The following is a 23,582-nucleotide window of genomic DNA, read 5'->3' as shown; positions in this document are numbered from 1 at the left end:
TAAGAGCCTGCATTTCCCTGACTCAAAATTTCTTCTAAGAATTGAAATACTGTCTCAGAAACAGGAACCTATCTGAGGGATTGTATTAGAGTGAAACAGCAGCTTTTGGCTCCTATGGAAACAGATATTAATGCCCCAAATGCTTAGGACCACTCAAGCACAGGCAAGCAGGAGGGTGGTCCCCTAAATACCACGTCTCTGCACATTGAAGGCTGGTTATTTGCCAAACCTTGCCATGCTCAGAGTAGCCTGTTGCCTGTTTATCGCACTCAGGGTGGTCCCAAACTCTTTTGAGATTTACAGCCCACGCAGCGGCCCAAGTTGTGGACAGGCTGCTCTGAGCTGCGCGGTGGGACGGGAATATCTGTGAGTAGCTGTGAGCTCCCGTCAGCCAGATGTTAGTGCTTGGAGCTCGTTGTTCAGAGCTGCTGATTAGTCTCTCAGGCATTTTGCCTCCTTGGTTCCCTTCTCGGCGTGCTGACGTTAGCCAGAGAGCGCCTGCAGATCGCAGATGTTTGTTTTTCCGTCCCCTTTGTCTTCGCTTCTTCAACCTCGTCGAAGCTTTTCCACTTCACCGCTGTGGCAACCGGTGGCATTTCCACATGTGGATGAGGGTTGAGCCTGGTCCTCTGCTCTGCATGTGCCTGTTTGTCATCACTTGCTCGGCCACCTCTTGCGTGGGGCACAGCAAACAAGCTTCTTGCTGAGGTCTTCTGTTTGCTCCGGGCTTGCAGAGCAGCTCGGGAGCAGATTCAGATGCCCTTTGTCAAGCCCTTGTCTGATTTCAATGCTGCTGCCGTCATTTCTCTCCAGGTTTCACAGATCTCTCATTGTTTACATGGAACAGCTTCATTAGAGCCTCTTGTCCTGCTCCTGCCATGGCAGGGGCATCCCCGGCTGTGCGCGTAAGCATCGTGTCGGAGTTGTTTCCTTACTACTCAGCTCTGATTTAGTGCTTGCTTCCCTGCCCTAAATTAGTTTATTTGATTCATCTTCTGGACAAATTTCTGTCTCTCCATTGACTGTGGGAAGAGCCAAGAAAACCAATATTTTCTACCCAGGATCTAGGTTAGATACATAAGCAAGGTGGTGCGAAGACTATGCCAAGGGACTCACCCACCCCAGTTCAATATGGGTCTTTTTACTCCTCCTGCTTTCTTCCACCCAAGTGGACTTGACGAATGAAGTAAAACAGTTCCGGCCATTCCTACGGTTGCTCAGGACCGATGTGGACACCTCGGCTTCCCAGCGGCACTGGAGGAGGGCAGGTTGCCCCAGGGAGCTTGCATCTGCTCTTCAAAATCCAGAAGTTTTGCCCAGCAGCAGAGCATGCCCAGGGCTTCCAGCTGAGCCTGCAGCCAAGGAAATCCTATCTGTTTGTAAAGGCAGCTGGGCTGCAGCAGCTTATGGGAAGTAGGAAGCCAAGATGTCCAGAGTAGAAGGATTTATAGGGCAACATGACTTTTATAGATGTTGCATTAACTTTAAACATTTGCCTTTCTCAGCACGGGTTCTCCTCCTGTGCATAAAACTTGCCCTAGGTATGATATATTTGCTGGGGAGGAGACATAGGTTCCTCTTACCCTAAATGTCCCTGTTTCTGTGCTTTCTTGAGAGGCAGCATTTAATGCCATTTGCAAACACCCATCCACGATGCTTCTCTCTTTCCCCATTTTGACTTAGACGTGACAGAGAAGTGAAGTTTTTTTCATATTATGTATCTTATATGTAAATATAAAATATAAAAATTTAATTTTATGTGCTTGGTGATCCCAGTCCTTCCCTGCTCTTCCCAGCAGAGAGGGCACAGGCACTGAGCACTTGTGCTCTGAACCTGCCAAGGGGCACACAGAGGTCTGGCATTGCTGTAACCACAGGAGGCTTTGAATTTATTAATCTCTTAATCAACCTCATTTCATTGTTACTGCGTGCCCCTTGCCCTCCCACAGCCTACACCTCTTACCTGTTATTTTGTACCCATAACAGGTATGTTTAAGGTAAACCTTGGCTTGCAGACATCCGTACAACCCCTGCCACACCAGAGCATCAATTGCCCATGTTAGAACCCCCAGGGAACTCCTATGAGTTTTAATACATTAGACTGAAGTAAACCGTACTTACCTGAACCAGGTATAACCCTGGTTTAAACTAATATTGTTCTAACACAAATTAATATTGGTAAATATAAACATGTTTCCTCACGAGCCGATGCTGGTTCTCAGCTTCTGGGAATGATGTATTTTAATATATTGTGTTTCCCTCACTGCTGGCCTGATATCGGGTGTATCCTGCCTATTTAACAGGACCATTAAATTAAATGAAGTTTCTAGGAGCTACCTCTACATGTGGTAGAGGTTGACTCATTGAAAAATCAACACCAACATTTAAATAAATAGGAGCAAAGTGTAAGATGTTGTGCTGCCCTGATCAGCAGTTTCTTATTTCCCTGTGTTCCCATCATGAGAGGGAAGGACACAATACGCTCTGTTTCTGAGTCTTGCTGGTTTTTATCCCTTCCTTGGTATTTAATTAATTCGCTGTGTGTTTGTGTGCGGGGAATGGTGACCTAATCCTATTGAAATACAAGCCAAGTAAAACGAGTTTAGATGGAGACGCGGTCACACAGCAACTTTCGGTCGGAGAACAATACTCTTGAGGTAAGGTATATTGGCAAAGTAGTTTTAGGCATATCAGATCTAATTAATTTTATTGTGATAGTAGTAATACTAGGTGGGAAAAAGCTGAGCTGAAAATTAAAGTGGATAGCAAGTTTTGGAAAGCTTGGTAGCTGTGGAAATGGAAAGTTTCTGTATAAGTTATAGGAAAAAAAAGCCTCTTACAGAAACTTTTGAAGCCCAGCTGAAACTGCAACCCTAGCTTCGAGACAGAAATGAAAAAAAAATAGAGAAAGCAGTAACTCAGTCATTTTCAGCACTCAGGCAGAGCGAAACGCAGAAATCTATGAAGCAGCCTGTCTTGTAAGGTAGAATTAAAACCACGTTTGTTCTCAGCACTTAAAATTGCTTCTAGCAACAGAGAAAAGATTTTATTTTTCCCTACTCACAACATTTTCCTTTAAGCTCCGCACAGTTGAGCTCGGTAACGCACTTTAACATTCAGTGTCGCTTACCTGTAAGTAAGTGGCTTCTATACCTGCACCATGTATTCTCCAGGAACATGACAGAGTTGTATCAGGAATATCTACCACCCATGCATGGCATGGATCCAGAGTAGATTCTGCATTGCCTTGGGTTGTATTTGCAAGTTGTATCTTGCAAGTAGCTGTGTTGCGAAGTCTACAAGCTCTGTACGTCCCCTGTAACAAGGGCGGAGAGCCAGGAGTTATGTCCTGGTTCCTGTCTTTGCTTTTGCTATGGAGACCTGTGCTGCCCCTGTTCTTTATTTCACTGGCCACCCATGATGAAGGGAGTGGAGCATCTCCCTTATGAGGAAAGGCTGAGGGAGCTGGGGCTCTTTAGGTTGGAGGAGACTGAGGGGTGACCTCGTTAGTGTTTATAAATATGTAAAGGGTGAGTGTCAGGAGGATGGAGCCAGGCTCTTCTTGGTGACAACCAATGATAGGACAAGGGGCAATGGGTGCAAACTGGAACACAGGAGGTTCCACTTAAATATGAGAAGAAACTTCTTCTCAGTGAGGGTGACAGAGCCTGGAACAGGCTGCCCAGGGGGGTTGTGGAGTCTCCTTCTCTGCAGACATTCAAACCCACCTGGACACCTTCCTGTGCAACCTCATCTGGGTGTTCCTGCTCCAGCGGGGGGATTGGACTGGGTGAGCTTTCGAGGTCCCTTCCAATCCCTGACATTCTGTGATTCTATGATTCCATGAGTATTTTTGGTGGAGGGAGATGGAAGGGGGTGATGTGGGTCTCAGCAAAGAGGCTGGCAAGGTGGCACCGCCTGTCCCTGGGGGCTAAACCCTCCGCTTGCCCACAGCCCTGACCTATCTCTGCGGGTGTGCTTAGCACAACCTCGAGCCGGGAGCAGTGCTGAAGGCTGGGGAGCTCCTGAAAATGCAGAAAGCACAAGGTCTGGGACTGAGCAGCGAGCCCAACGCTGCAGCCAGGCGAGGAGGAGGACAGGACGGCTGCTCCTGCTAAAGCGCTTAGACATGAGACTTTGCTGCCACTCCCCTCCCAGATCCACCACCGCATTCCTGTGGCATCTCGGGCGAATCACTCGGAGGAACGTTTTCAAAGGAAACAAGAGGAAAGCAGAGAAGCAGAGCTCCTCCGCCTCGGAGCAACGGGGAAAAGCAGCCGACTGGCTCTTGGTGTGCTCCTCTCACTGCCTGCGTGGTCAGAGAGGAGGGGAAAGGGACTTGGAGATGCCCCAGGGTGAGGTCCTGCCCTCTTGATTTATTTTTCTCTTCCTGGAGACCTTCTGTCTCCCACTGCCTGGGCAGAGAATTTAGGGATTTACTGTCAGGACTGACTTATCTGCTCACTTGGCACAAGTGAGGTACCTCTGTTAGGCAGCCTGGCTCATACCCTACACCTTTTTTTTTTCTCTTTCCTGTCTTTCTTGATTAGTGTGGTTTCTATACTCATTAAACCACTGCTTTTTTATCCTGTGCAAGTATAGGGAATAAGGTGTTGATCCCATCCTGGGTACTGGCAGTGACCAATCCAAGTGCCGTGGAGACACATTTCCACCTCCATTCCCAACCTTGGCAGAGGGGACTAGGTGTGCCTGTCACCTGGTATCTTTGCATTATCCCCTTAGCAGCATCTCAGGCTTCAGTGCCGAAGTGCCTGGGGAAAGTGATGCCTCCAGGACACGCTCTACGCATGGTTTTGGGAACAGGGACCTCTCTCCAGGTACCTCCAGGGTGTAGAGTTTTTTCACCAGCCCTCAAATGGCTCCTAATTCCCCTGTGTCCTCTAAAACCACCTCCAGTGTGGGGTGTAAGGGCTGTGAGTTTGAAGGCAAAGGGCAGGGTTTTGAAATGGATGCCTGCAACACTCGCTGCGGATGAGAGCCACCAGCAATTCAGACACCTTGCCGAAGAGGAAGGTCTGTTTTTTCAAATCATAGGGAAGTATCTATAAAAAAAAAAAAGTCTGTTGTTCATCTTAAGATCGTTATTTTTGAACGTTCAGGGGAAAAAAAAATAGGTTGCAAGTGTTTTTCCTTGTGACAAAACACTCTTCCCTGAGGATAAACCATTCTCTGTGCTGAGTCGGTGTGTTGGTGGAGCTGCTGGCACTCAGGTCCTACGTCACAGCTTGTAAACACTGCTCACATTTTCCAGGCACATGGACCCTTCTCAGCTGCTCAGAGGGACTTCAGGGCCAAGTATCACCCAAGAGACGTGCCAAGATGCTGTCCAAGAGCTGCCCTTACAGGCTATCCAACAGTTCCTTGGGTGGTGTTCCACCAAGCAGCAGTTTGATGCCTATTGGAACAAACAAGGCTGGTTTTAAAGACTCCTGATGGCCTGTGGACATGGGTTTGGATCCATTTCCAGGGCAAGCTTCTCCAAACTCCAAGAAAATTATCTGTATGCTACCCTAGCAGCCTGCCCTGAGTATTCAGTAATGCCAGCTGCCACTTCATAGGACTTGCAGTGGGATCCATCTCAATCTGAGCCAGTTATCTAGGCAATGCAGAGGGGTCCCCAAAAGTGGTCCACCTGAGGTAGGTGTCTAAGGTAGGTAAGAAGTCTCCCTTTGGGTGTATCCATTCCTCTCCAGGGACGATTGGGAAAGGTGAGATGAGTTGCCTTGACTGGCTATGTCATAGGAGTTTAAAGTGAAAAGTCTGCTTTTAGTGAGCAGTGAATCATAGAATCATAGAATAGTTTGAGTTGGAAAGGACTTTCAAAGCTCATCTAGTCCAACCTCCCTGCAATGAGCAGGGACATCTTCAACCAGATCAGGTTGAAATGGGGAAGAAAAGCACCATTCACAGTGCCGAGACACCTCGGGGTGGGTGTAGCCTGGCAGAGGCTCCCTGCAGACAGCGCTTCACCCCCCAGTGGAGTCCCCATCTCTAATTTAATTTCTAATGAACTTGAGACTGTGCCACAAGCCTTATACCTCACACAGAAAATCTCGACCCAGCATTTGGTAAGATAAGTAAGATAAGAACAGCCACAAGAATTTCTTTCTCCATCCAGGTCTTATGTATCTTGGTGATTCATATGAAATGCTAGGGTGAAATCCCAGCTCGTCTCTTTTAATGGCAGTGATGCTGGATCTTCCCTCAGGACCCCGATTCAGTATCTCTGCAAGGTTTGGTCGTTCTCTGCAAGAAGAGGTGGTTTAACCCAGCACTGTCATGGCCCCACCACGATGGTTTAACAGTGCTGACAGGGGCTTTTCCACACCTCAGCAGGAGTGTTAGTCTTGGCTGAAAGGTCCGAGTAACTGGAGGTTAAGTGACTCCATCCCAAACCCAATACTCTCCGCTGCCAGGCCCCTCCTGCTATCCTTTGCCGCACCACCCGTCTTTCCATCCGACACGCTCGCTCCCACGCATCCTGCCCAAAAAAGGGCTGAACAAAAGGAGAAAGTGATGCTCAGAGTCTGAAATGTGGCTACAGCAAGGCAGGGCTCAAAGGGGACCTCCCTGGCCAGGAGAGGTGAAGACCGTCTGTGTGAGCTGTATAGTGTCCTTATCAGCTTCCCCAAGGCACAGAGCTCTTCCTCTTGCTAAGAGCACAGAAGCAGTTGGAGAAATAAATCCTGGTGGAGTTAAAAAAAAATAAAGAGCTATGTTTGGCTCCTGAGCCCCTTGAGAGAGACTTCATGAATTATTGCTTTGCTGAGACAAACAGAGCTGGAGGTAAATACTTCATGCTGCGTAAGGTTTTGTTTTAAGACATTTTATATAACTTGAACAGTGGTAAAGCACAGAGCAGCAAGTCAATGTGAAGCAAATTCAGATAGTTTTTATCATATTCTCTGGAGTGGATTTCTAGCAGAGGGAGAGTGGTGCGGGAATGCGGTGAGCTCACCGGGATGCGGTGTGGAGGAGCTGAGCTGCCCAACTTACAGCGCTTGGGCTGTGTTTCCAGCCTCATTTCTTCCACCACACACTCCTGATAGGTTGTCCTGGGGCGATGCTGGGTCTGGGATGCTGAGGGAGCATCCTGGCTCCGGTTAGCTGTGTAGGTCAGGAGGAAGATTTGAGGGCAAGAAGCCAAAGTGACCCATGCCCAGTTCTTCTAAAACCATGTCATATCCATGCAGAGACCAAGTCTTACTACCACACATTTAAAGACATTCCTACAGTCATCTTGCCTGATGACACCCTGTATCTAGATGTCCAAAAATTCTGTCTGATGTGAAAGGTATTTTTAAGAGACCTGAAATGAAAGACTTTTATGTAGTGGGGCTCTTGTGCTTTTTAGCAGTGCTGCCCATTGGGAGCATGCACGAGGAGCTAGCTAGAACTCAACTTCTTTTCCTTTGGTAGATGAAGGGCAAGACTTGACTGCCACCACTGGGCTTTGAGCAGCTTAAGCTCTGTAATGCTAACTTCAGCCATTTATGTACAATTTGTGGTGGATGAACACTACCGTCATGTGCCTTTATCCATGGGGCATTTCCTAGCCACTGTCTCATTCAAATGAAGCTTATAGAAGGAGGATATGTGTGTCTGCCAATCAAGCTAATGTATATATACGTCAGTTCAGGGTATTGGGTAGAGGGCTTACATGCCTGTAATGTGACGCTCTGAAAATCAGTTTGATTTGTTACAGCGCTGATTTGTTTGGCAGATGGACAGATTTTGTAAACCATATAGATGCAGCGAAACTTAAAACTGGGTATACTTGTCACAGAATGTTTCAGACAAATACTCAAATATATGTAATTTGTAGCTTCATAGCTGTAGGCTGCCTGGGATAAGTCCTAAGGAGCCGTATGGCTCTTGTTGTGCTACTTTTGTTGTTATATCTCCTGGTACTACCCTGGACTAAAGTCTAAGCACTGCTGAGGATGCCTTGCTAACAGAACTATGGAACAAGCAGACATGCAGACAGAGATCTCCAGAACAAACAACTCTTCTCAACTGTGGGTCACCAGAGAATGTAACTTTTGAGGGAAACATAGAAAAAAATCACCCATAAGTTTTTCTAAGGAGCCATTTCCTGGTCCTTCTCTCCATCTCCCAGGTGTATGGGTATGTACACCATGCTCAGTGCCACATTTCAGAGCTGGTGCTTAGCTGTGTGCTGTTGATACCTTGTGGGAATAGCTGTCAGCTATCCATCCTTTCCTGCCCTTTCCTTCAGTGGCACCAAGTGGAACTGGTTCCTCAATGACTTACTGTGCTGGATGGATATTTAATTGCCCCTTATACATTGCACTGAAAAAACCTCCTACCTTGTATATATACGTATATATATATACCTGACATGGCAAGCTGTGATGGGGAATGGGAGCACGGGCCACTCACAGAAACAAAATCCAGTTCTCTGTAGCTTTTAGCAATGCCTTTGGACTAAAGTCTGATCTTGATGGTCATCAGCGCAAACTGTGCACAAAATGAGGTCTGAAATTCTTGTCTGTAGATATTCTCCATAGGAATGACTGTGCAATGCAGAGGTATCTCACCTGGCTGTAAATAAGTATTCAAGTAGCAACATGGACCAAGGGCTGCTTAACCTATTTGTTCATCAGCTGGGTTAGTTATAAAGGCTGTGCTGAGCTCTGAGTTGTAGCAGTTAACACAGTTCTCAGCACAAGTTTAAAAATAACTTGGTTGCACCCATGTGAACCACAGCCCTAGCAGTAATAACAAGGGTAGCACAGCACTCACATTTAAACATCAACCCCACTGCAGAGCCCAGTGAAAAATGCTGTTTGTAACAAGCCGGTGAGAATGTGAGGACTCCACCTTGTTATTTTGTCCCACGTGGAAGGAGCAAAGAGTTTATTTTTCAGCTGGTAGTCTTGCAATTGCAGGCAGGCATCCAGTTATCAAGCTGGGCTCTTCCTATCACCTACCCTGTTGATAAACAAAGCTGTGCATGTCCGACAGTACCTCAGTCAGTTTATTATAACTGTGTTGTTCCGTTGATCTATCTGGGTATCTCCAGATAATTTAAGCACTAAACCATGGTTTTCAGAGTAGAGAGTGAGGACCTGGAAGAGGAACAGCATAAGCAAATGAGCTGGCTAGCCTTTTGCTGGTGTTTGAGAAGTTTCAGATTGGCTCTGTAGAGCTGGACTACCTCAGCTGACAGAGGACCAACCTCAGAAAGTTTGGGATTGCCTCTGGGATGAGGTGAATGCCATCCCTGATGTCTGCCATCAGACATTACCATTCCCCCACCAGCCAGCCCAGATGGATGAGACACAACTGGGTTCACACAACCTCACACTTCAGCTGCATGAATTGCTTGTTTATCTGCATTGGACTCTGTCATATGCCGTCCCTATCACTGCATCAATGGAAAACTCAAGAAATCCCTTATGAAGTAGAGTTTCCACCTCCTGTCTTCCCAACAAATGTTTTTTTTCCTAACCCAGTGCTCTCCTTTGCAGGGACTTAAATTCAAGAAATGTTCTGCTTGGAGTTTTTCAAGGGTTTGGCAAACACAAAAGCCAAGATGTGCTAGCTGTTTCCAAATAGCGCTTGGAATGAGCTGTGGTCAAAACCAAATTCCCTCCTCTCCAGTGCAATATCTGGCCCTCTGTCTGTTAGCTCCCAGTCTCCCCACTATGCATTTATAAAAGAGCCCTAGTGAGAGGACGGTCGTGGCAAGCACTTGCCTTTTAGCAGAGCCCTTCACTGCTTTTGCACAAGAAACAAGAGTTTATGGGTCCTGGAAGCAGTTGCTGTGTTTGTGTTGACTGGACATGGTTTTCGGCTGCTGGGGATTTCCAAAGCAAATGAAATGTTATTCATCAAAACGGGCTCTCTCCCTTTCTTTTAGTTGTTGAAAATACTACAAAGAAAGATGGAAAGAAACATGTAATCCTTCATCATCACAGTGAGGATTTATTTGTTTATTTAGACTCCCTGTCTGTTCCAAATGTTCTGCCAGAGAAAGCCCATCCAGGCTCCAGGAGCGCTTGACACACATGAAAAAATATCTAGATGTATAAAGGAGATAAATCCAGGAGAAGACACTGCGTTGCCTCACAGTGCACCAGCGCAGCAATCAGCTGAAAGTCCCACTTGCACAGTAAAATACCTTAGGATGCTTTTTGTAGGAGAAAAAGGAAGGAGGCACATCATTCTGGGCAGAAATAGCTTTTGATGGTGGTTCCTCTAGATGAGTAACTTTATGGTGGGGCTGCCCTTGAGCCCCAGGCACCTCTTTTTCTGATTGTAAAATGTTGTTCAGGTAGAAAACATGTAACTTTCTGCCTTTGTAGGTCAGTGAAATGAGTGATTTGTGTTGAGATGTTGATTCCTTCCACTGCCCTAGGAGGTGGAGATCACCCTCTGAACGGTGTCTCTCCCTGCAGACATTACACAGAAAAAACAAAGAGAGGAGCTCAGACCTGAGTCTCCCTTTTAGCTGCTTAAGAGAAGGCAGCTGAATCCCATCTCCAGTGACACTGTGCATCAGGAGCACAACTCCTTTGCATTGAAACTACTCGGTACTCATGGTAGCTGGTGTTTCTCACCTGCAAACAGGAATAGGAGACTGTAAACATGGCAATCACTTACAGCTGAGATGAGATACACCTCTGGGTCATCCTAGGATGAGGTAGTAGAAGAAGAACAATTGTCCAACAGATGTTTTGCATTTGGACCATCACCCAACCCAGTGGATTTGAAAATGCCCTGTGAGCTGCTCTGCCAGTGGTGCCTTGGGTGTAGCATCTTTGAAGCTGGCTCCTTTTTTATTTATTTATTTTTTTACTATCTAAGAGCCACAGGCACAAGTGAACATCAAGAGCTTGATGTCCTTACTGGGGGCAATATTGCAATAAGTCGGTGGTGGATATAATGGGAGGGGCAGTTTTCAGCCAGTGACCCACTGCCCAAATCAATTCTGTTGAAGTTATGGGATCTTGAATGCTCCTAGAGACTGCTGAGATTTTACTCTTTGGGGTTTCATCTGAAAGAAGCCCATATAATGGGATATTTAAAACAATTCAGTTATTGAAAAGGCAAAACCAACAGGTTCTGTGTTTTGCGGGTACTGTCCTTATTTCACATGTCGACATAAAGACCAGAAGGCAGGCTCATGTCAAAATCTGGAGTTTCTGAAGGGCTGCTGTGTGGGATCAAGTCTAGAGTTTTCCAAAAGTAACACCCCTTGGTCTGAACTCCAGTTTCATACCAGAAATAGGACAGCCTTCCTCCATAAATTCCATGTAGCCTCGGTGGGCTGGACAGGTCTGTCAAAACAGTCCATAAAAACAATTGTGAATTACTAGTATCATTGAGATCTACAGTGTTGGGTCTCATCTCAAAACAGAAGTGAAAAAGAGGATTTTACTCAAAATTATTTAAAAAAATAACTTCAAAACAACATTCTGTTTTTGAAGAGCTGTGAGGTGTTTCAAAGAACATCTGAATTAACCCTTGCTTTAATAAGATTTTCTGTAAAGCTCACCTGGTGCTATTTCATTTCTGCTGTCCCCTCAGCTCATGTGCTCTTCAGTCCAGAAAGCACTTTTTGAGGAGGAGGACAGAGTGAAGAAGCTTCAGCAGAAAGTGGCAACATTGGAGAAGCGCAACAAGCAGCTGCGAGATAGAGTAAAGAAAGTCAAGAGGTCTCTCCGGCAAGCCAGGAAAAACACCAGGCACATGGAGCAGATGAACAGAAAGCTCAGCGAGAAACTTTCCTCTGCAGGCGGCCAACTCCCCTATATTAACTCTTTGAAGCAGGAGAATTCCCATGCTACCTACCTTAAAGTATAATGCAAGGGTAAGTGCTCAGGTCAAAGATAATGGCGAATTTTACCTGCATTAGAGCAGGATCTGGCCCTCGCACATTGTCTACACTGTGCTTCAAACCTTGCATGGAAAATGAATCTGAGCTTGCTTTAGACACAGTGCTAGATTTAATGGGAATTCAAGTTGTGTTTGGTTGGGTGTTGGAGGCACAGCCCAAAGCCATGTCCTCGCTGTCGTCGGTGGACACAGGACCAGACTGTAACCTGTGCTTCTCTGCCCTCATCCCTCTCCACCTCCATCACAAATTTTAGGATGTCTTTGATAAAAGTGCCAGTTCAGTCCCATGGGCCATTGCAGACACTTGACACAGAAGATCTTCTTGGAAACGTCTGGTGCCAACTTACCTCCTCCACATGGGCTGGGCAGGCAAGGCCAGGGGGATATGGAGATGGATGCTGTAGGAAGGATGCAGGCATGATTGCTCTTTGCTCCATCATCACCTCCAAGCTTTCAACATCCTTTAAGCTTGACTAAAGTCTACATCAAGTGTCTGAGCAAAGGCTACGTCTGGGATACAGTCAGTTTGGGGTCCTCTTCAAAATGGAGTACAGATGTGCCCAAATTGTCTTAAAGCTGTTTCTAAATATCGCTGAATATTCTAAATAAAATATCTAATATTTTTTTATTTTACCAGGAAGAGCCTCAAGGGTCTCTGTGACTCCCGCTGGTGCCTTAATCATTGCCTATCCAACAGGATTGGAAACCATGTCATTTTGGGACTGTGTCTGGGACATAATCCAGCTCCTGCAGTCAGGAGTGGATTTAGCCTGACTGTTAGTGGGTGCTGGATTAGGCTCAGCACACAATTTCAGATCCTGTTTTCAAGCTGGTTTAATGTACAGCGTGGACAAGGCTTCAAGTTTTGTAATCACTGTTTGAGGTATAATGCAGGTTGCTGGGCAGCCTCATTTAGTTACACTTGGGTACTGTAGAGACCACATCAATATCAACAGGGCATTAAAAATTAAGGTAGTTTATATATGTATATATTTTAAAATCCTATAGAAAATATTTTTATTACACATTTGATATAGTCTAATTTCTTAAAATATGAAGTAAATCCTGTTTCTTAGTTATCTTGTTAAAAAGAAGTCCATCATGTCCTTTATTAGATATTTACAAACTGATTTCTGCTCAAGCAGCATAGGTTAAGGCATCAGTATCCGTGGCTGATAACATTTTCAGCTGTGTCAATGTACCAGAGTCTTGGGTCTTGGTACTTAACCAACTTTCCTTCATAAGGGGGCACCATAAGGAGAGAAAGGTAGAAGAAGAATTTTCATGTTTTTCTTCCCTTCTCAAAATATCTGTTCTTTCTCCAAGCGTGAGACCCAAGTGCAGATCTGCTTCATGCTTTTTGACAGGGGCAGCTGGTCCTTGCCCAGCCCCAGGCGACACTGACGATCTGCCGGGGCTAAACCCGATTTGCACAAGGTGGATTGATCCAGATGGTCTTTAAAGTAGAGATGAGGGACTCAGAAATAAATCTGCAAACTACTGCTCTGCTCCTAACTCTCCACACTTTATCAGGTCACTGCATGGTCTCCACGCTGTGTCTCAGCGCTCAAAATTAGAATATATCCAGGCTACATCCCTGTTTCACCATGTTTTAACTATCCCCACACTAGGAAAAGCCCATATCAGCTTTCAACCATGAGCTTCAGTCCAAGCTCAACTCAGAAGTTAAGCCTTGTGTTGGCTTCTAGGATGCTGCTGAGTTTAACTACTTTCCAGTTTCGCTCTTTTTGGGAATAGAACTCTTTTTTTTTTTTTTTTTAATTTCCCCCTTGAAATAACATTGGCATTTCTTAAGATTTTGACTCCTCCACAAGCTCCACCAGTTTCAAAGGCTTTGCCTCCGGAATCAGCACAATTTGAGTTGTTTTGTGCTGTAGTCAGCAATGCTGTTTCCTGAGAATTACTACAGACCGAAGGCTTCCCCAGAAGCCATCAGGAGATTTTAACTCCAAAACTTAAATCTGTAGGAAAGTAACTGGTTTTTTTAATTTCTCATTTCTAAACTGCTGATTAAATAAATGAACTGTTTTTCCTGGTATAGGTATTAAAAGCTTGTGTTTTAATTTTTTGTTAATAAAAATATTCTCTCTGTTATCCATTCATGTTTTATAGAAGTTTGTATAAAGTTGAGAAAGTATAGTTAATATAGCTACGCCTTTACTATCTTACCAATTTTCCAAACACAGTATTGAAAAACTTTCTATTTTGGCTGATGTTTTTGTCTCTTGACAAAAAGATTGGATTTTTCTTCCTATTTCTCCCTTTCTCTAGCTTAAAAAAAAAAAAAACGTGAACCATTTTGTTGTCTTTGTCGGTTTTGTGAGAATTTTGTTACTTTTAAAATAAAACAGAAACAAAACCCCCAAATGCAAAATCCAAATGCAACTCAAAATGCCCCCTCTGGGTACAAAATTTTTTAAAAAAAGGTTGTTTCCTTGTGATTTTTTTCCTTTCACTCCTTCTTGGTTTCCAGAGATAAGAACCTGCAGTCAGCTCAGATCACAAGTTAACCCTCTCAACTAGTAACAAGGGATGCCAAGCCCAAATAAAAATGCTATTAAAGTGCACCATTGATTGCCTGTCCCTGCTGGCGACAGTATCCAGAGAGCAACCAGGGATTCTGTACGGGCAGGAAACACGAACGTGAAGAGGAATTTGGGTTATGTCCATTCAGATTGGTATATATCACATAGGGCCTGACATAGACACTAATTTTTAGACCTACTCTGTAGCTATTTCAGGAACCACCTAATCTGGAAACCCACAAAGAGGGTGAAATTTCATGACATTTTCCAAATGAATGTGAAAGGCACAATTGAGTATGTTCCTCTTGAAGAGCTACATGAGAGACACTGGGGTGCAGAAGTACAGAGGAAGTTTGCATAGCTAGATGGGTTGGCAAGGGGTGGTATAGAAACCCCAAATACCATCCCGGTAAAAAAAAAAAAGGTGGGGGGGAGGTGAAGAAAGAAAAAATAATTTTAAAAAGGAAATTTTAAAAAAAAGGCAAGCAGGCAGAATTGTCCAAGTGAGGAAAGCAATTGATTAGAAACAACACCAAATGCGGCAGCTGCCCATGAGAAGTTCAAAGATGATTTACAAATTAACAATGTTCGCTTTTGCAAACACATCAGGAGCTCGAAAGCTGCCACAAAGTCTGCAGGGCCACTGCTGGGGGTTCCCAGAGCAGATGAAGCCAGAACTGGAGCCAAGGAGTGGCTTTTTGGCATCTGTGTTCACCGTGGGGGAGTTTAGGGATGCTCTCCTGGCCGAATCCATGAGATTCTGATCCTCTGATGGATCCAGAGGATGACAAGAAGAAGTGAAGGGGCAAAATGAATAGTAACAAATTTCAAGGACAGAGAGCAGATGGGTATGAGCAATAACGAAGAGTAGACTTGGCTGAGTGATGCTGAGTGAGTGACTGGCAACAAAAATAAATGAAATCCAATGTAGGTAATTGAAAAACATATTAAGAAAAACAGTCTTATCTATCTTTCATCATCAAATTAGATGCTTTCAGCTGGTATCAGCCAGCTAATATCATTATATACATCCATTGGTCAATTAGTCAATCACTTGGCTCAATCTAGTATCACGAAGATAGAGAGGTTACACCACATCATTCTATGAAAACAGTGGTTCAACACTTATCTGCAATCAAACAAAAAAAGTAGGGGAAGTGGTAGAAACTGTTAGGAAAGGGCTAGAGACCATCATTACACTGCTAAGAGTGAGGAATGCTGGCTACTGGGATGCACTGTGTGGTTATTCCCCACCTCAAAAAAAAAATCTAATAGGCAACGTATGGTGAGATGCAACAAGGAAAATCTACAATCTGGAGTAGCTTCAAATGGTGAGCAGCTATATTTTTCAGGGCTTTGGCCTGGAGAAGAAAAGGGAGAGGAAAATGACAGAGGGAAACAGGAGAAAGGAAATCTTCATATTTTCCTCTTTTCACCACCACATGGCTCTGCTGTGTTATTTCCATCATTGGTTAAACTTTTGCAAGGTTTGTGTCTCTCGATACAGCTGAAGTGGATAGTTTGGATACTGGTCTGTATCCAGAAAGAACCTTTTGTCCTTAGACTTTACAATAGGAAGAATTATGTGATTTTGGTTTGGTTTTGTTTGTTTGTTTGTTTGAAAGTGGATGCTTATAGAGAAAAGTGCATCAAATAAATAGTATTATTTTCTCTTTAGTCCCAAGAATCATCCTGGTTGGACAACCTTACATAGGTGGCTCAGGAAGAACCGTATAATAAAGGAGGATTTATGGAGAGCAGAAAATGTTAGCAGCTTTCTTTGCTTCTTAACACCAGAACCATTGAGAAGAGAACAGATTTTGGATGTCTGAACAATAATTTAGGGAAATAGCCATGTTATTTTTCTGTTTGTGTTTCGGCAAAAGGGTTTTTGGAACAGAAGAGCATATCAGTATTTCAGAGCTGTATCAGTAAAGCCCATTTCGAATACACAAAACTTCTCGCCAAACTAGGCAATCTCTCATTAATGAGGCAAAGGAGTCCAAATTCATTTCTATAAGTAGGAGAAAAAAACATAAAGGGAAAAGCTGTGGAGAGCAGATAAAACTGGCAAGGTATGTCATTCTTTCTTCTTATAAATCCAAGTAATTGCAAGGAAATTTCATTTTCCTCCCCATTTAACCCCAATTATTTTCATTTAATCACAGAAACATTGCTATTTCCCTCCAAACCAGACTGCTTAGCATGTGAAACATCATTTCCAACATGCGCTTGATTTTAGGCATGCTCCTAATCCCCTTGAACAAACACAGTGAGAGGGACAGCATGTCCCAGCGTACGTGGTGCTGCTCTGGGAGGGCTCATTGGCTCCAGTTGCATCATCTATGTGGGGAACCAGGCCAAGTCATCGCAACAGGGATTTCCCAGGTGGCATTGGAGCTAATGCTTGGGGAGGCAGGCACAACACCGATGTGGTGGGGCAGGACTGATGCTGTCTGTCCAAGGAATCATCTTTTGGTGGGTCACGATTTGTTGCCTTGGTTGGTTTTCCATTAGATGGGCTTGGTGGTGCCACTCCTGAGATGCCTGATGGTTTCTTCTAATGAAAGTGTCTTGGCAATTGCTTGCTGCTTTGGTTAATGCCAGTTGTGTGCAATGGCATCTTCCCCTCTGGTTGTCTGCCTCATTAATATATATATATTTTTCTTTTTACTGAAGTTTTCCACAAACAAGGAGCCATTTCTCAGAATAAGGTGGTGGTGTTTGTAGGGAATAATTGTTTTGCAACATTAAAATATAATCAGTGAAGTGACATTTTCTTTGGCAGACTCCCACTTTGGAGTCATGACAAAATTTAGCAGAAGTCTCTTTACGTCCTTACACCCCCCTGCCCTAGAAAAATCAGCAGGAAGCCTTTGAAACATTTCATTTTTGCAATGCATACATGCTCAGCAGTTCTTCATGGCTAAAACCACAGCAAATTCCCTTAATGAACCTTCCTGAGCCTGCCTTCGTTCTTCATCCTGACCAGACGGTTCAGCTGCCAAAGACAGAAGCACAGACAGCCCATGTCAGAAGAGACAAAAGCAGATATTTGTTTTATTTCCAGCTCCAGGATGACTCTGCAGTGCCCTGGGGCTGGGGCATATGCTGCAGAATGTCACGGTCTGTGCATGCAGGGAGGCGACATAAGGATGAGGGAGCTTCAATAAGCTGAGGATGGAGTTGAGGAGATGAAACCCTTTACTTCTCTAGAAAATTGTCCAAATATCAGGCATGGCTGTGATTTCAAAGCTTAACTTTGAATGGCTGAGAAAAATCAGTAGCTTTAATGAGAACAGACCTGAGGTGCTGTGTTAGCGGCACAAGTCTACTGGTGACCAAGGAAAATCCTTTAACCCTGAGCTGGGCAGAGCTTTGGGCTCAGCTGGTGCTGTGTCCACAAACCAGCCCACGGATACTCCCAGAAAACCATATATTACCTCAGGCATGCGGTTTGTGTCATCCAACGCACTTGACTCATCTGGCCAGCAAGGAAGGTGGTCAGATACATCAGGCTGGGCTGCAGCCATCCATGCCATAGATTAGAATCACAGAACGTCCTGAGTTGGAAGGGACCCATAAGGATCATCAAGTTCAACTCCTGTCCCTGCATATGACAACTCCTCAGTTCACACCATGTGAACTGTGTTTATGTTGACTCACCCCTTGAATCTCCCAAAACCCTTGGTATCATGGTCCAGGGTGGGTTTTATAGTGACATGTTTTGCTGGAAAAAAAAGAGTGGAGCAGCTCCAGTTCTGCCTGCAATTACCTAATCTAAGACTAGGTGGGAACTGAGAAGAAAGTCTCTTACAAATATGAATCTTTCTGAGTGTCATGCAGGTAATTGCTAACTGTACCCTCTGAAAGTCAGATTTATCAACATCCTGCCCTCCTAAAACACAGCAGTCACCCAGAAACTGTCCACCTCAATGAACACAATGAAGTCAAAAGCACCTCATCACACATACTAGGGTAGACAAGCCCTGCAAGAAGGAGGAGAAAAGTGGCCAGGGACAGTGTTAGGAGAAGGGAGGGTCTGCTTCAAATGAACTTCCTCCTTCTTTACACCAAATAAGTTCTCTGAGGGTTTTGCAGCCAGAATTTGCATTGCAGCAGCTCACAAATTTAATCACCTCTCAGCTGCTGCCATGTGCTCTCCATGGCACCTTGCCACCGCCCTTCCCCTGGGTGGGATCTGCTCTGCTAACATCAGCCCATCCTGTGCACTCCAGCTTGTGAAGGTAGGGACATGTCACCATGTGCAGGCACCGTGTCCCCTCATGTTGCACTTCAAAAGCTGGGCTGACTTCAAGAGGACCCTGTCAGTGTGTTGCTCGGTGCCCTGCCTTGCCAGGCCATGGGCTGCAGCATCACACAGGGACAGTGTCACCAATGGAAGATCTTCAAAGAATCTCATCTCAGTTGTGAAGACACAGAGGAGAGAGATTGTTATTGTGCCCTCATTTTCTTGGTCACTAGGGCAGACTTTTAAATGGAAATGTTATGGGGTATTTGTACTTGAGTGTGTTTTGTCCCATTCCCACCAGCGCTGGCCTTGACTGCGACCCTGGCATCTCAGGAGATCTGGAGTTGGCTGGTCGGGCTTACAAGTGGCCAGATGAAGCCCTTCATATCTGTGCATGTGTCCACATCCAGCAGGTGCTCCTCCATCCGTGCATGGTAGATTGACAGCTCGGTCTCTGCAGGGAGTGGGCAAACACTGCAGTGAGACGTGTCAGTCTTCAGCACCCAGCTCTCCACTTCATGCCCAGATTACAGAACCAGTTCTCCTCTCACATTAGGCAGGAGCAGCCATGACATTCAAGGCACTGGTGATCCTGCTGACAAGCTGATTTTCCCAATGTCGTGGCACATTACAACTGCACACTTCCATTAGTGTGAAATGAGGCTCAGCAGAGCTGGCTCTTTCTCATCCCGGTCCCTTCGAAAATGCCCAGCTCACCTGCAGCCCTTGGCAAAGACCCCTTTGGGAGTGACACCTTCCATCATGTGTGTGTTTTGTATCAGGAGGTGGCCAGGAGATGCATAGCTCCACATCTAGCTCCAGATAAAGCACCAGCATGGACAGCAATGAACAAGGCATCACTTCTGTAGTGGGAACAACCCAGGCAAGCTTGCTGCTGACTTGGCGGCATCACTTTCAGGTGGCAACCTGGCAGTATGGTGAGCTCAACTCACCACTGTCAGCTTCCAGAGGACACAACGTGGCCTGGCTCCTTTTCTCCATTTCTAATTGCTCTTACAGACTCTTGGGATCTTTTCTGCAAGGAAGGCAGTCAAAAGGAAACCCAAAACCACATGGTTTTGGAGGGCCACCAGCTGCCAAAGTGCAGCCCATAGATCACAGTCTGGAAACAAATGCAACAAAATACCTCACCTTTCCACTGACTACGTCAAGTCCTTAAAATGCTTAAAATGCTTTATGCAAGGCATGATCTCCTTCCACCCAAAGTCAAGCAAGGGCATCAAGACACATGTCAGTCACTTAATTCAAACGGCATAAGAAAATTCAAGCCCCTGATCCTGTTTCTAAAATTGTGAAGTGATCAAGTGAGGCAGGGAGGGGAGACACCAACCCACCAGGGAGGGGATGTAGCTCCTTGCAGAGGACAAATGAGTGTCATCTGCAGTAGGTGCCAAAATTTGGATCACTTATGCACACAGGAACATACCTAGCTGAACAAAAGTGACGAGACAAATATACTCTTGGCTGCAGCAAGGCCCAGTATCAACTCCTCAGTATCAAGAGCTCTTTCAACAGCCTCTGACAATTCAAAGTCTTTACACAGTTCCCACACAGAACACAGGTCCTTCCCAGGGACTGCCATGATTTGGCACTTCTGTTACGCCCAATCTGCCTGGCAGGAGGCAAACTGGGGAATCCTTCATAATAGGAACCACAGGGACATCATCCCTTCGCTTGGGCCATGCACAGAGGATGATGAGTGCTTGGGCAGGCAAACCACCACCTGCAGCATCTCTTCCAGCAGCTCTCCCAGTGCTCCCTACACAATCAGGGGCTGGAAACCCATTGCTTTTTCTCAGTGTTTCCTTGCAGGGTAGACATGCTCTTTGGAGAGCAGAGAGGATTTTTGACACTTCTTTTTTTTCCTATTCTGTTCTGTTCACTCTGGCAGATAGGCCATAATCCAAACCGTAATTTTGACAGGACTCAGTCAAATCCTGTATCTGAATTTATAAGTTTCTGCCCTGTCATCTGCTCTGTTCCCCCCACCATGCACACATCGCACAGGCTCCAAAGGAAATGTTTGCTTCTGCCAGGGCTTTGCTCAGCTGAGTCAGTGCTAGAGCTCACAGGCTCAGGACTTTCCTCTCTGCCCGCAGCCTCCCTGGCAGCCTCAGACCCGCAGCTGGAAGCAGGTCTTTAAACTGCTGGTTACTCAGCAAAGCAAATCTGCTCTGTGAGTATGAGATCTGAGGCAGAGAAATGGCATTGGAGACATTTCATTAACTTCCCAAAGAGCAACGAGGGCGCTTGTGGGTTGTCTCATGAATTCATAGAGTAGGAGGGGAGCAGCAGCCTGATTGAAAAGTATTTTGGGTTATTCATAGAATTGTGCAATCATTTGGGTTGGAAGGGACCTTAAAGATCATCTAGTTCCAGCCCCCCTGCCATGGGCAGAGACACCTTCCACTAGACCAGGTTGCTCAAAGCCCCATCAAGCCTGGCCTTGAAAACTTCCAGGGATGGGGCATCCACAGCTTCTCTGGGCAGCCTTTGCCAGTTCCTCACCATCCTCACAGTGAATAATCTCTTACTAATATGTAATCTAAATCTATCCTCTTTCAGTTTAAAACCATTACTCCTCACCCTATCACTACACTCCCTGATAAAAAGTCCCTCTCCGTCTCTCCTGTAGGTCCCCCTTAGGTACTGGAAGGTTGCTAGAAAGTCTCGCTGGAGCCTTCTCATCTCCAGGCTGAAGAACCCCAACTCTCAGCCTCTCTTCATAGGAGAGGTCTTCCATCCCTCTGATCATTTTCATAGCCCTCTTTTGGACCTGTTCAAGCAGGCTTGTGTTCTTATGCTGGGATGCCCAGAGCTGGACACAGCAGTGTAGGTGGGGTCTCAGGAGAGCTGAGTAGATGGGGAGAATCACCTCCCTCGACCTGCTGGTCACACTTCTTCTAGCCTTCACAGCCCATTTTGTTCATCTCTTTCTCACCCAGGAGGTAAGAGCAGATGCGATGGGCAGACACGCTCCCATGGGGTCACTGGTGGCTTGGGAAGAGGAGAGAGGGACCCTTGTACCAAGCTGTGCCAGGGCACACAAGGGATGGGCTGAACCAGCCAAGAAGGGAGAAAGAAAGTGCAGAGCAGCAGGTTGTCCCAATCACTTATTTACATCTCAGATGACATTTCTGTTCCACTTCCCCTGCCCAGAGAAAAGCAGAGAGCTTCCAAGGCAAAAGACATTTATTTGATCTGCCATGCCAGTAAAACCCAAGCAGATGGTGAGGATGAGATGCCTGATCTTTGCTCACTGTCCGAGGACAAACACATGACTGCATTGCGAAGGGAGGCTCACTTGAGTTGTTCCCATGCATTTCCATGGGAATGGGACAACAGTTTTGGTTTCTTATTTTTAATATTTCTTTTATTATTATTATTTCTGAAATACCCTGCTAGGTGGAGACTTGGCCTCAAGAGATAAGGAAGAGGAAATGTCACAGACTGTCATCAATAAATTATTTTTCCCCTTTCTCAATGCCAGGAAAAGCAGCTCTTACTGGAGGAAAACAAATCATGGGTTATGTTCTCTTCAAATTATTTGTTTCCAAGATGTTGGAAATTGCAATATACACCAACAGCCATAGTGTGTTAGTTGGAAGTTGGCAGCAATGAAAACCTTTTCTGTAGTAGAAGAAAACATCTTATAACCTGATCTCTATTCTCTTGTGCATATATAGGTGATGCAGGTTAGTTTTAGCATTGCAATCTATTCTTCCTGTGCTCAAAATGAGGGCTTTGTTTTGCTCCCCAGGAAAGCAAGATGAAGAGCTAATTCCTGCCTCAAGAAAAAGATCTTATGATTGTGGCTGGAACCAGCACTGTTTGCTAGGAGAGCAGGACAGCTGTGATCTTACGACACTTCCAGTAGCTGTGTTTACATTGTTCAGGTTGAAAGTTTCTGTGCTGGTGCCAGTCTCTGCCTCGGTGCATGGAAAAAATTAGTTTCCAAACTGTCGACCATCTCTGGGGCTGTCTGCAAAGTGAAAAACATTTTATTTTTGTCTAAATATTTTTGCTGATTTTTTTACCATCACCGTCTTCGGAACAAAGAGCTGGAGTCTGATGAGGACATTTTTATATCAAACCTATTATTTCTGTGGAAAATCCACCACAATTCAGGCAGGTTATAATGAATGGTTGAGAGTTCTTTGGCTGCAGACACTCAGCCAAGTCTCACTCTTAACTAGCTTCACTGCCCCAGTCTTATGGACCACACTAATACTGACCACTGGTGGGATCCCCAGCATTGTACCACAGCTGGGTAATACAGTGCAATATAATGATCTAGTTGAAGATGTCCCTGCTCATTGCATGGGAGTTGGACTAGATGACCTTTGAAGGTCCCTTCCAACCCAAACTCTTGTATAATTCTATGATGGTCCAAGTGGTGCCACTTGCTAAAAGCCTCTGCCAGAAAGCACTGTCTATAGCTGCATTCTCATGTAACCAGGGAAGCCCATCCTGTGGCCACACACTTGGTATCTCACCCTATGGGAGAGAAAAAGCACCACTGATCTGAAATTGCTCCCAGACAAAGAATCCCATCAAAATAATAGAATCACAGAATGGTTGGGGTTGGAAGGGACCTCTGGAGATCATCTAGTCCAACCCACCTGCTAAAGCAGGGTCACCAGAGCAGATCACACAGGAATGTGTCCAGGTGGGTTTGAATGTCTCCAGAGAAGGAGACTCCACAACCTCTCTGGGCAGCCTGTTCCAGGGCGCTGGCACCTCAAAGGAAAGAAGTTTCTCCTCATATTCAGATGGAACCTCTTGTGCTTCAGTCTGTGCCTATTGCCCCTCATCCTATCATTGGGCACCACTGAAAAGAGTCTGGTCCATCCTCTTGACACTCACCCTTGAGATAT

General features: G+C 45.3%; 1 protein-coding gene across 1 annotated transcript in view; it reads left to right on the top strand.

Moving 5' to 3' along the window:
- The window catches only part of CCDC3 (coiled-coil domain containing 3), a 42,233-nt gene extending 27,842 nt beyond the window's left edge, over positions 1-14,391 (top strand). Inside the window, exons 3-4 of the mRNA XM_065644184.1 lie at positions 11,578-11,860; positions 12,524-14,391. Coding sequence (XP_065500256.1) covers positions 11,578-11,853 — 276 coding nt within the window. The 3' untranslated portion in view covers positions 11,854-11,860; positions 12,524-14,391. The remainder of the gene's footprint in view (positions 1-11,577; positions 11,861-12,523) is intronic.
- Positions 14,392-23,582: the final 9,191 nt, after the last annotated feature.

The sequence above is a fragment of the Caloenas nicobarica genome, chromosome 1 (genome assembly GCF_036013445.1).
Source record: "Caloenas nicobarica isolate bCalNic1 chromosome 1, bCalNic1.hap1, whole genome shotgun sequence".
NCBI classification, from domain to species: Eukaryota; Metazoa; Chordata; class Aves; order Columbiformes; family Columbidae; genus Caloenas; species Caloenas nicobarica.
This window is presented reverse-complemented; position numbering and strand designations above follow the sequence as displayed.